Source organism: Bufo gargarizans, chromosome 1 (assembly GCF_014858855.1).
Source record: "Bufo gargarizans isolate SCDJY-AF-19 chromosome 1, ASM1485885v1, whole genome shotgun sequence".
NCBI classification, from domain to species: Eukaryota; Metazoa; Chordata; class Amphibia; order Anura; family Bufonidae; genus Bufo; species Bufo gargarizans.
Genome location: NC_058080.1, coordinates 314265255 through 314279035, shown reverse-complemented (window position 1 = coordinate 314279035; position 13781 = coordinate 314265255). Strand labels below are relative to the sequence as shown.

At 37.8% G+C, this 13781-nt stretch overlaps 1 protein-coding gene across 1 annotated transcript in view; it reads left to right on the top strand.

The window, feature by feature from the left end:
• The window catches only part of LOC122946111 (fibrillin-2-like), a 160276-nt gene that overhangs the window by 68327 nt on the left and 78168 nt on the right, over nucleotides 1-13781 (top strand). Inside the window, exons 5-6 of the mRNA XM_044305466.1 lie at nucleotides 762-857; nucleotides 5518-5613. Of these exons, the coding sequence (XP_044161401.1) occupies nucleotides 762-857; nucleotides 5518-5613 (192 nt within the window). The remainder of the gene's footprint in view (nucleotides 1-761; nucleotides 858-5517; nucleotides 5614-13781) is intronic.

Sequence of the window (13781 nt, the reverse complement as noted above, 5' to 3'; positions counted from 1 at the left end):
TTTATGTGCTTATTCACACAGTGATACCATGGAGAAATGCACTAATTTAGACTATGATGTATACCAAACATGCCCTTTGAAGTCTGTGGGTCCAAGAAAAATCACTGACACAACATGGATGACATGTTCTGTCAGCGGTTTTCACAGACCATTGGTAGTAGATGTTCTGGAAATTAATTTTTAGCCTAGCAGTGTCTGCGGAATATGTACACAGTAACACAGAGAGCAAAAGGTGAGCACATGGATCCCTCACGGACATCCTCACGGTTGGCCCACTGACCATCTTGTCATGGTCAGAAAATTACCACTTGCAATTTGCTGCTGACACTTTGCCATTTTTCAGATCTTCCTGATGAATTGGCTAGAGTCCAGTCAAACTCATAGGGACACATTGATAGGACTATGGATAAGTTTGGGACTTGTATCTGGGGTTGGCCCTTTAGGTGTGAGATTCAACTAAAATACTAGCATATGAGGGCTAGTTAGGCACCACTGCCCTGCTAATAACACCTGCCTGTTGATTGAGTTGAACACTATATTCACGGTCCTTTCTCTACTGATGCTGTTGGTGACGGCAAGCCGTTTATATATTTTGTGTGAAGAACTTTTTAACTATGTATGATTAGAAGACACCTTTTCCTCTTTCTTATGTGTAAATGGTAATCACGTAAAAGACACAATCATTTAACGGTGCCTATCTACTCCTAATCTACAGTATTTCATTAATTGCAGGATCTAACTTTTCTTTTTTTCCCCTATAGTTATGAATTGCAATGTGCGCTGCATGAACGGTGGATCCTGCAATGAGGACTCATGTTCCTGTCAGAAAGGATACACTGGGACCCACTGTGGACAACGTATGTATACTCTGATTAACTTAAGCCTTATTTTTAATATTGTATTGTCCATTATAACAGTACATTCAGATAAAAGTTGCTGTTATTTCTTACATACTGACTAAGGCAGCCTTATGCACTAAGATCTTATGCCAGTTTTTTTGTTCTTGTCATTCATCACAATTATGGCCATGGGTTTCATGACATTTTCATAGCGCTTGTATGTAAAGATAAAATAATTAATTTTGTAAAAATTTAACTTGAATCCATATTTTTGGGTGATTTGATTTGGATGAATTTTGAGGAAAAAGTGGTGGCGAGAGAGAAATATTGTTAAACATTTTAGAAAATTTGAGAGAGAAAAATATGAGACCTCAGAGTATTATACCAAAATCTTCAAGGCAATTGGAGCACATTCAATTTGGGTAGAATCGTATTGGACCCTGAATCATGTCTGTTGGCTGATTCGGACGAATTGAACCCAAATCAAGGTAATTGGAGCATATTTGATTTGGACCTGAGTTTCTTGAAAAATTTGCCTAATCAGAAATGATTATTATTTTTTTTTTGCAATTTGCTTATGTCTACTATATAGCAAGCTGCTAAGCTCTTCTTGCTCTTGTTCCTGCAGATTCCTCAATGCACTGCATGTTTAATGTGACAGGTTCTCTTTAATGTGTCCATTTAATGAAATATCATAAGGGAAGGGTCACTTGTGGGAATGATGTGGATTTTCCATCTGGATTTGCAGGCAGAACATACAAAGTGAAATACAGTTTCACCAAATGAGATAGGCATTTAAGTGTAAATTGACATGTGCTGCAGCTTCTAAATCCACAGCATGTTCATTTTTTGATTGAATTTTGGATTTACCTTTTGCAATGCATAGTGTGAAATCTTTGGAAATCCATGCCAAAATCTACATGTAACATGTGGAACTGCAGTGAAATCTCTCATTCTATGTAGACTTATCCAGAAGTGGGAATGTTAGCACCTGGCAATTAGACCTATATCTAATAGGAAATGTTTCAGTCTGTAAGTTTATGCATCGTGCACCTGTCCCAAGCCGCCTGTATCAATGCACATTCCACAGAACTTATTATGTATAGTTCATATTTCCATAGCACAAGAGCTTAAATGAATGACGTTTTTGTGTAGCATACTTAAATCAGCTCTCATACTTAAATATTTTTTACAGCCTGCCTTTGGCTAGACATATGAGTCTGTGGGGGACTGAATTTAGTCCTAATGGCTTTGGATGACAGCCAGATTCAGACATCCAATTAGTCTGCATCCTCATGTGATCATGCTATCCAAGTCTGTCACAGCGTTTTTCTAGGTTCATCTTGGCATTTATCTGGGGTGTTGTCAAGCCTGGAATCCTTATAGAAAGGAAACCATTTGTTAAAAAGTACCACAAAATAATAGGAAAGACTGCAAATTCTCATGACCAAAGACGGGAAGGGCTGGGAACATTTCCATACCAATTTCCCATGGACAGAAACTCAAAAGATTTGATTTCCCACATTTAGACAGAACAGTACAATTTCTAGTGTTGTTTGACAGAGTGGCTAAGTGATAAGTTAGGTCTTTAGTATGCAGTTACAATTATCTTTTTATAGAGCACTTGACTGTGGACAGTCAATGGAAACTGTTTCATTAGTACAATAATTCCATTTTAGTTGCTTTGTGGATTTGATTTATCAACTTTGTATTATACTTTATTATCATATAAAAACACTCTGTTCTAGTTTTTGTTTTGCAATCTACTCTTAAATATTTCCAACATATGCCCACTTATTCAAAACATTTCCTACAGAACTCCTCATGTTTTGTAAGTTTTAAATAGTTATGATTATTATGTAATGTTATAAATAAAAGTCTACTAAAAGCTGCACAATGCTGATAGGTGTAAATTATTAGAAACAAAAAAAATTCACTTATCTTTTCTATTATTATTCTTCATTTGAAAGCACCATTAATTCCATGGTGGTGTACACAAATAGTGGTTTACACATACATAATATAAAAAATGCAAATATGATAAACATGAAACTAATAACAGACTGGTACAGAAGGGGAGAGGACCCTGCCTGCGAGAGCTTACAATCTACAAGGGGAAGGGAAAAGACACAGTAGGTGGGGGTAGAAGCTTCTCATCTGGCTGTGTGGTTGCAACATGTTCATTGTAGGTGGTAGGGTTTCCAGAAGAGGTGGGTTTTAAGGTTAATTTGGATGATATGGATGTTAGGGGAGAGTCTGATGTGCCAGGGTAGTAAGTTCCAGAGTAGAAGAGAGGCACGTGAGAAATCTCGGTGAGAATTGTGTGAAGAAAAGATGAGAGGAGAATAAAGAAGGAGGTCCTAAGAGGATTGGAGATTATGTGTGAAGATGTATCTGAAAAGCAGGTCTGAGATGTAGTTGTTAGCATTTTAAACTTACTTCACTGGGCAAAGGAATTGTCAAGAGGGAGAGGCCGAAGAGCAAAGAGGGGAGAGGAGTATTAACCGGCAGAACAGTTGAGAATAGATTGGAGGCCACAGAGGAGAATGTTGCAGCAGTCCTTGCAGGAGATGACAAGGGCATGGACTAGCATTTTAGTTGACTCATGAGTGATGAAGAAGCGAATAAGAGAGATGTTCTTTAGTTGAAAGTGGCAAGTGGCAAGGGTTATGGTGTGTGGCTTGAAGGACAGGACAAAATCAAATGGTATCCCCAGACAGTGGACCTGTGAGACTAGAGGGAGCATGGTGCTGTTAACTGTAATGAATAGGTCTGGTAGAGGGTCTGAGTAACATGGTGGAAAGATGATGAATTCAGTTTTCTCCATGTTGAGTTTTAAGAAGTTGGAGGAGAATAAAGATATGGCTGATAGACATGCTGGGATTCTGGATAGCATAGAAGTGACATCTAGGCCAGAGAGGTACATTTGAGTGGCATCAGCATAGAGGTGGTATTGGAAGCTATGGGAGTCTCGAGCCGACCCAGACCAAATGTATAAATTGAGAAAAGTTGGAAACCCAGGACAGAGTCTTGAGGGACACCTACACAGAGGAGGTGTGATGTGTTGGACAGTGTCAAAGGCAGAAGACAGGTCAAGAAGGAGGAGCACCGAGTAATGATTGTTTGGCTTTGTCAGCTAGAATATCATTGGTGACATTGGTTAGGGCTGTTTCAGTGAGGTGATTGGGTCTGAAGCCAGATTGTAGTGGATTAAAAAGTGAGTTGGATGAGAGGTGGGAAGATAGTTCAATATGGACCAGTTGTTCTAGGAATTTTGATGTGAATGGGAGTAGTGAGCTGGGGCAATAGCCAGATAAATAAGATGGGCCCAGGGAAGGCTTCTTGAGTATGTTGCATGTAAACTTTAATAGAGGAAAGTAAGACACCAGTGGTTAGTGATAGGTTGAGTAGGTGGGTTAGGGCAGGAATAACTATAGTGATGAGGGTAGAGATGAGGTGGGATTGCATCAAGGGCACAGGTGGTGAGGTGCGATTTGAAAATTAAGGTGGAGAGTAATCTGGGTGGCCATTTCAATTAATAAATCTTGCAGTTAAATTCTTAGTATGAAGAATATAAATTGGGATTTACCTCCTTGTTAGAGATAATAATTAGGAAATGTATACTATATTAGAGCATATTATATACATGTGAAACCATTATGACCTCTTTTGGTGTAGTCTAAGGCAGCTGGATGTAAGAAATACTATGGTAACAATCCAGAACCACAGCCAACAAATTCAGAAAAAGTTTACCAGTTTACCTTAACCATTCGGGCTGGTAGAAAGCTAAGGCTCCCCCTAGGTTCTTCACCAGAGCCCTCTGAAAGGAGGATGGACTTGGCTTCTAGAGACTTAGGTTATGTCTGTGGAGTATGGTACCAGAAAACTGATGCAAGCTTGCTAGAAGTCGACCTACAAGAATGGCCAGGGTAAAAAGAGTAATAGACAAACAGGGTCAGAACCAAAATAGATGGATAGGCCCAAACAGCAGACAAGGGGTTAATCCAAAACTAGCCACAGTCAGAATACCAGGAGAATCAGAAGAAACCAATTCATCAGACAAGGGGTTAATCCACAAAATAAGCAATGGTAGGTACACAGAGAGTTAATGAGCAGGTCTAGAGTTCAGGTACAAAGCATGGAGGTACAGAGCCAGGACACATATATACACAATTACCAGCAGCTAGCCATAACTAAGTAGTATACTTATATCCCTTAAATCTGCTGCAGTTTTGACCAACAAGGTAATACAATAAGGGATACTTTTTTTTCTTATAAAAAAGATCAATGCATCCTCTATCAACACCAATATTTCACCTTCTGCTTCACACTGTAAAAAGGTTAGCTGTCCTCCTGACAAAGGTTAAGTCGTTTAAAAACAACATTTAGAATACTGGGAATGCCAATAGAGGTGACAATAACATAAAGTTTCAAACAAGAATTCTAAAGATACATTCTAATACACCTCAACAGTACACTTACTGCAAAACTACCCAATCTTGTCTTTTGAAGTTCAAATGACAAAGAAGTTTGAATGCTAAGACTTCAACTTTTCCTTTTGAGAGGAAATATTGCAGGGTTTTACAGTTTTTCTTAACAGCATCTGGTGAATGTTTTGTTTGTCACAAATGTCATTGTACAAATTAATAATAAATTGTTTTACATTTTTCCCTTAAAGCTGTATGTGAAAACGGTTGTCAGAATGGAGGACGTTGTATCGGGCCAAACAGATGTGCCTGTGTTTATGGATTTACTGGACCTCAATGTGAAAGAGGTATATATATAATCTTTCTCTATACCAGTATATCAGCACACAAACATATATGTTGTATATCTAGCTAATGTGGCTTTTTAAAAATGTCATACCTTCAGTATAAAAAGAGGTGGCTTATATGGGAACCTACCTCTTGCCTAAAAGCATAAAAAGAAAAAAAATAGATTTCAAAGGATAAGAGCCACCAAAAACATAATGGCATTAATATGGCAGTAGTAGTTTTTGTGGTTTACTTATTTTATGAAAGCTTAGGTCTTAGAAATAATAAAGTTCAAGGAAAGAAAAAAGTCCCAATAAATCCCACTAGGGACCCACTTAATAGAAGCTTCAAAACTTAGCTTTTATTAATTAGGCTGACTGATCATTTTATATTCACACTGTGGATAATTTTGAGGATTTATTGGTTTTTATGACCCTTTTTTCTTGCTTTGTTACTTATTTTATGTTGCACTTAAATAAGCAAATTTAACTTTACTCAGGCCCATTTCTAGATATTGCAATCACTGCTCTTAGTAATTCCTCCAATATTGCAAAATGATTGCCAAAACTCTTGACTGATATTTGCTCGTTTATCCTAATGCACTTTTTATAACTTTGTGTCCTCCATTTGACCCTGTTTTTAATTTGATAATGTTGCTCGTTGGACTCTTGCAATAACTTCGCTGTCCACAAATATTTAACCTCAGACTGAAATCCTCAAGAAACAGTTCAGGTTCAGTTTAGGTACTCTACTTTGCTTAATATACTGTATATTTTAAACATAAAAATAATTTCAACCCCACAAGTCTTAGGCCAAGTTTACGCATGTTTGCATTGACCACTGCATTAAAAAAGGCATTTATGAAATATACTGTACTTGCATTAATGAACACAAACTTGTCAATTTTTTTTTTTGGGGGGGGTTGTGAATTTTGATTACTTTGGTATGAGTTTTATGTTCTAAATTTTTTCTTATGTTTCAAAATTTCAATTTTAATGGAGCACTAAATAAAGAATTTAAGAATGCAAAAATATTTACTTTTAAACTAAGTTCACATATTCAGTATTTGATGAGGATTTAGACACTGATTATTCACTTATATCCTCATTTCACATCCAATGCAAATTAATGGGATGTTTTCATATATCATTCACACACAGCAGAAATTCACCAAATTGAGAACTTTTGCCCCCTCCCCCAAATAATTCATTGTTAGGTTTAGCATTCCTAAATTTCTTCATCATCCTGTACCAGTTGTATGTACAAAGTTAAAGGGGTTATCCACAGAAAGATATTTATGACTTATCCTCAGGATAGTGTATCAGTATCAGTTCTGTGGGGGTGTGACACCTGGGACCATGACCGTTCAGTTGTTAGAAGAGGCCTTGAGTGCCACAGCCTCTTTCTAGACGAGTGACATCACTGTAAAGGGTTTATGTGGTCTAGTTTCAGCTCAGCCCCATTCAAGTCAATGTAATACCAAAGACTGCTACTATATGATGTACAGCACTGTCCTTGGAAAGCTTCTTGGAGCCTGCATCATTTCCCAGAGCTTCAGTGAACGCAGTGGCTCCCTGAAACAGCTGATTGGCTGAAGATAAGTCATCATTATCTTTTCATGGGTAACCCTTTCAAAGATTATCACATCCTAAAAAGAATATTAATAAATTAAAAAATGTATTGCTGTTTTTTATCTTCTGGGGGGGACGGAATTACAGGTTTTTATTGTTAATGTCAATGAACAAAAAATGCAAAAACACAAAAAATAAAGGTAAAAAATAAATAAAACATAAGACAACCTAAGAAAATGAGGCAAAACCAAGAAGAAATTAGAAATTATTTAAACAAAATCAAATTATGTTTAGAATGAGCCATTGTTAGGGTACTGCCACACACAGTTTTCACTTTGGCAAAATTGTTGTAGGATTATTATTTTTATTTTTTTTAGGCATTTTATCTATATAGTGGGTTACCACCCGGTGTTCTTTAGTGGTGTTTTTTGTATGCCTTGCATTTTTCTTTTTTAGGAACCAGTTTGAGCAAAATAAATTGGCACATAACCACCATTTAAAAAAAACACCAAAACACATTGCATCTGTTTTTATGAAGCTGTCTGTGGAAGAAAAAACGCCATACCCAGAACATGCTGTGATATCAGAAAAAGCCATTTACCCAAAAATGGAAGAGTGAAAAACCCACAACAAAAAAAATGCCTGCTTGCTTTATGTTTAATTTTTCCCATAGACGGCCATGCAACATCTGGAGTTGGTGTTTTTGCCTAAAACAAAGCTGCAAAATACTAAATATGCCAGCCAAAAAATTGCACCAAAAGCTGTAAAACTCCTCAAAAGATCCAGTAAAAAATACTTGTGTGACACCAGCCATAGTTAGTTAAAATAAACATACAAAGACGACAAAATGCATAGTGAGAACTATGAACCCAGCAACAAGCAACAAAGCACAAAAAGAAATGCTACTCCAATAATGTCCCAATCATACTGTGTAAACTAAATTTTATAGTCATATGAAAATTAAGTGAGTTTTGTTTGTTTTGGCACTTGTTTCTTTTTGCACTAAAGTCACAGATTTTTATACATTTCAGCTACATTACTCTCAGGTGTTTTAACACAATCATTTCTATGTGTCTGGGGAGGGGGTCTAACAGGTGATAACCTTAAAGGAAATGTGTCCTCAGAAAATGACCTATTGTTTAAAGGACAATTTTATGGATATTTTTAAAGATTTTTTTTCCAATTTTTTGCCTAAATTTGCTGCAAAAACTGCATGAGTAGATGGTGTTACTGATTTTGTAGGAGAGAGAAATGCTGCCTCATGTGAACCTATCCTCATAGTATGATCACATGAGGCAGATGAACTGTGGAATTGTCCAACATGGAATTGCTGGCAGAAAATCCACAGCATATTACAGAAACAGCAAAGAGGGTAAGATTTTACAAAATTTAAAACACACCCTGCGGAAAAAGAAATCTACAGTGGTAATCGACCTTACGGTGCACATTTGAAATCAGCAGCTTGTCAATTGATGCTGCAGATCTCTACCGCAAATGCATAGGGTGAAAGCTACAGAAAATTCACAGCAAGATTTGTTGCCTATTTTTCCGTGTGGCCATACCTGTACTGTTGCTATTTCCATGTATATTGTATGACACTGAATATGTGTAGTCATTTTACATCTTTTACATATTTCAGTGTACTGATGCCTTTGTTTGAAAGGGTTTACAGTCAAATTTATTCACTTTTGAAAAGGGAAATCAGCAGTGTAGGGAGGGGAGATTCAAGCAGATGTCAAGATACAGCAATTCATTAAAACAAAAGGACTGTTTGATAAAGAGCCAAGAAAAGCTTGCAGTACATATGTATGTAGATTAAACAATGCGTGTTGTTGTGTTTTCATGAACACTGCTGTTAAAATTTCTGTCCCCCTCCTTCCACAACCACAACCCCTACGCAGAGAAGAAGCTGTAATGTGGTTTTGTCATCAGGCCGAGTGAGAGAGATGCCTGTTTATGAGAAGCCCCCGGAGGAAGGCATGTGGACACCACCAGCTGACCTTCTGACTCTAATTCCGTCTCTCAGGAAATTGATTAGTCAGTGGTCTGAAGTGTGTCTTTCCCATCTCACAAGCATGTGGCAAAACCCTGCTGCTGTTTGTTACATTAGTCAAAGCATATTGACCTGCAGAAACCAAATGATATGCTAAGCTTGACAGGAGGTATTTCCCTCAAACTGTTAAAATTCACAAGTCTTTCCTCTAAGTCTTCCATGGTGAAAAGTAGCTGATTTTATTTTAAAAAATAAAATAAAAAATTAGTTAAGACATTATACTGCCAAACACATATTGGGACCTAGACAATAGCTATGGCTGCAGGCGGAAAACATTTCTGGGTTAGTTTTGATTTCAGCTAGTTCTACAGTATGGTGATACACATTCCATTATGCTGACATCATATCTTGGGGCACGGAAAGGGGGAACACTGTTGCACACATGTACAGATTTAGCTATGGGAAGGAGTAGAGTAGGCTTTGTTTCATCTAGCTCAAGTTCTGAGAGTTTGATGGATTAAATAGGACACACAACTCATTAACGCACACAAAGTTGTGATAAACATAAGCTGCAACATTATTACCTGACATCGTCCTGTTAACTCTACACCTTTACACATATGGTTTGAATTTATTGCTAAATGTGATGTCAGTGGTCGCTGGTAGTGAGGGTTCATTTTTTTCTTCAGTAATTTTCTAAACCCTGAAGAATGTCTTTGAGCCTGGACTTGTTTTAGGAGACAAAACAAGCTCACCATCTGTGTATACACAAGGACTGCTGGGCCAAGCAAAACAAATCAGAATAGAAAACAGGACATGGGGTGGTATCACTTACATGTTTCTGAGTGGTTCCTCCACCAATCACATCTCAAAGTGATTCTGCCATTCAAACGCCTACTACTGACAATAAACAATATGAATAGTATGGTCTGCTTAGTCTATCAAGATGGGCAGTGTATTAAATTCCATAATTCTACAGTATGTCTACTGGCAGTACTGTAATGCACCCTCATTCTGATATACACAGACAAAAAACACAATTCTACGACTAAGATGATGAGTTGATTGATACCACTTCTTTTATTTGTTATATATCTGCATTACCATAACTTAGGGAAGCCTGGCCCAAATCGCTGCACCTCAACCAGCTTCATTGCCAGGCAGACCTCATGTCTGCAACTGGTTTCCCCCTTTCTGTGTCCCAAGATATGATGTCAGCATAATGTTGTGTGCTTTACCATACTACTGTAGAACTAGTTGAAATCCAAACTAAGGCTACTTTCACATTTGCGTTCGGGGCTCCGCTTGTGAGTTCCGTTTAAAGGCTCTCACAAGCGGCCCCGAACAGATCCGTACAGCCCCGATGCATTCTGAGTGGATGCGGATCCGCTCAGAATGCATCAGTCGTTTGGGCTCCGCTCTGCTCAGCAAATGTCAAATTCAAACGGATCCGCCACCATTAACTTACATTGTAAGCCTGGACAGATCCGTTTGAAGATGACACAATATGGCTCAATTTTCAAACGGATCCATCCCCCATTGACTTTCAATGTAAAGTCTGGACGGATCCGTCTGCGGCTACTTTCACACTTAGAATTTTTTTTACAATATAATGCAGACGGATCCGTTCTGAACGGATCCATCGTCTGCATTATATGAGCGGATCCGTCTCAGACGGATCCGCTCTGAAAGCAAATGTGAAAGTAGCCTAACCCAGAAATATTTTCCAACTGCAACCATAGCTATTGTCTATCCGAACCGGATTTTTGGGTCAGGTGCTAGCCACCTCTGGCTACTCCACAACCATGAGGAACATGCTGCCCCACAGATAGCTGGCACACCATTCAGCAATGTTTAGTCTCAACATGTGGGTCCTCCAGGTATCACCTGGTACCACCTACATTTTCTAAAAGTACTGAGTAAAGGTGCTTATGTACCTCTATAATGCAAATTAAATGTTTAGCTAGAAACCCCTCGTAATGGCCAATAAACCTATTGTTTTTACTGATCCATTTTCAGCTCTTAAGCTGGCCATAGACTATAGAGTGATAGTCTAGGCCGGGTGCATGTCTATTTCAGTGGAGATTCAACATGCCCAACCTTTCTTTCCTTCAGCATCTACCATTGAAGGACTGTTGGGCTACCACTTTACACATTAAATACATGTCAGGTGTCATGACTTTTTCTTATCACTGAAAAATACAGCGTATTAAAAACTTTTAACTCTATCTTTTAAAAACATACTAGTGCAATCATAGTCAAGGAATCTCAAAAACAAGTCAACTCCAGAAATAGAAACCCTTTGGCTATTAAACCCTCTTTACTAAGATTCTGACAAAAAAGGTTACCCCCTAATGTGCCAACAATCAAAGCCTATCTTAGCCAAAGGGGGCGATTGCAACCCTATATGGGAACCTTTCCCTTTTAACCTTTATTCTGGTCATTAGTTTTAATGTGGTTCTTTATAGTATTTCCTAGGATTCATCACGGGACCTTCTTGACAAACGCCTGAGATGTACCTCAGTTTATCAAGTGAACAAAAAAATATCACTTTTATGCCTGCTACACATACTATCCGATTCATATAGATGGCTGGTATTTCACAGCTAATTGCAGTGGCAAATGTGACATTAAACATAAAATGTGAAACCAACACAAAAAACATGCTAACGTCATGGGCTATACAGTAGTAGATTGCAATTAATAATAATGAATTAGAATTCTATAAGCAGATGTTTAATTTGAGCGTGAAACATTGCATGAGGGATGGTGTGTGAATATCATTAAATGATAGATTCAAAACTGTTTAGACTGCACCATGTTTGAAATGTATGTGTATATAGTAAATGATAGATGTATGTAAATGATTATATTGGCCGATATCCTGTGCGCATTTACTGCAGTCTACTCCTTTTTTACTTTGATACACATACAGTATAACGTAAAATGAAATACAAGAGTGCAACTATGGCTATACCCCGTGCATATTATATCACTTTGACATCTACCATAAACAATTATAGCCTCATAGAATTCATCAATTGGCTTGTTTATCAGCATAGGCTTACATACTCGCACACTAGTTTATGTCTGAAGCTCATTCAACTTCTGTTCCACATCATATTAAAGTACCACTAAAAGAAAACACACAGGGTCTTTCATAAAGAAGCCATTAATAACATTTATATGTATATATATATATATATATACATATATATATATATATATATATATATATATTACTGGGCATAAATTCCCATAAGCATAAGCTTAATGTGATATATTTTATATAATATGAACAATATGGCTCAGTGCTCTCCCTTATAGGTTCCATGATTGTATTGAATGGATGGTACATATGGGTAATCACTACTCCAGGAAAACTAGACCATATTTTTCTGTCAAATGAATACATCATAGAATTTAGTTATTAAAAACACCCCCAGTTCCCCACAATTACAGTTTTGGTGTACAAGCACACATTGTAAAGTATTTATAGTGCTACAGCATACAGTGGCACAGGCACTACATACCGTTTTATGGAGGAATATGGGCAATGACTTGCTCTAAATCAGAGGTCCCCAACCTTTGGCACCTTTTTAGTCACATTCCATGTGATGAGTAAGGCTACTTTCACACTAGCGTTTTTGCTGGATCCGGCAGGGTTCAGCAAAAACGCCTCCGTTACTGATAATACAACCATCTGCATCTGTTATGAACAAATCCGGTTGTATTATCTTTAACATACCCAAGATGGATCCGTCATGAACTCTATTGAAAGTCAATAGGGGATGTATCCGTTTTCTATTGTGTCAGATTGTGTCAGAGAAAACGGATCCATCCCCATTGACTTGCATTGTGGGTCATGACGGATCTGTCTTACTCCGCATTCCAGGAGAGAAAGCAAACCGCAGCATGCTGTGATTTGCTCTCCGGTATGAGAACGGAACGGAATGTATTTTGGAGCGTTCTGTTCCGTTCAGTAACATTTTGCCCCTATTGACAATGAATAGGAACAAAACTGAAGCGTTTTTTTATACCGGAAAAGATTAACGCTATTGTGAAAATAGCTTAAGGCTAGCTTTACATTCTAAGCATTAGTTTGACACCGGATGAGTCAGTTCAACTACATAGTTACTGCCATATCTGAGTAAATGAGCAGGAGATGATGAAAAGCAGATTGCGGGGAGCTGTCATTCGATCAATTATTCATTTATTTATTAATAACATAAAGATAAAATAGAATAAATAAAGAATAAAATGGTGACACGTTTCAAAGGAGGTCTCCCTTCTTGCTCACAGAATAAGAAGGACATTCATGCTCAAGTAAAAATGGGGAACCTTCTTCCTCAAGTAAGAATGGGGGACTTTCTTCCTCAAGGATGGAGGGGTACCTTCTTTCTCAAGGAAGGAGTGGGACCTTCCTCCTCAAGGAAGTAGGGGTCATTCTTCTACAAGAAAGAGGGCTGACATTCTTCCTCAAGGAAGAAGGGGGACACCCTTCGAAAGGAATCACAGTGCACTGTTTTATTCTTGTATTTTATCCTGGTTTTATTAGTAAATTATTGATCGAGTGGCAGCGCCCCACAATCTGCATTTTATCCTCTCCCAATCATCGAGCTGT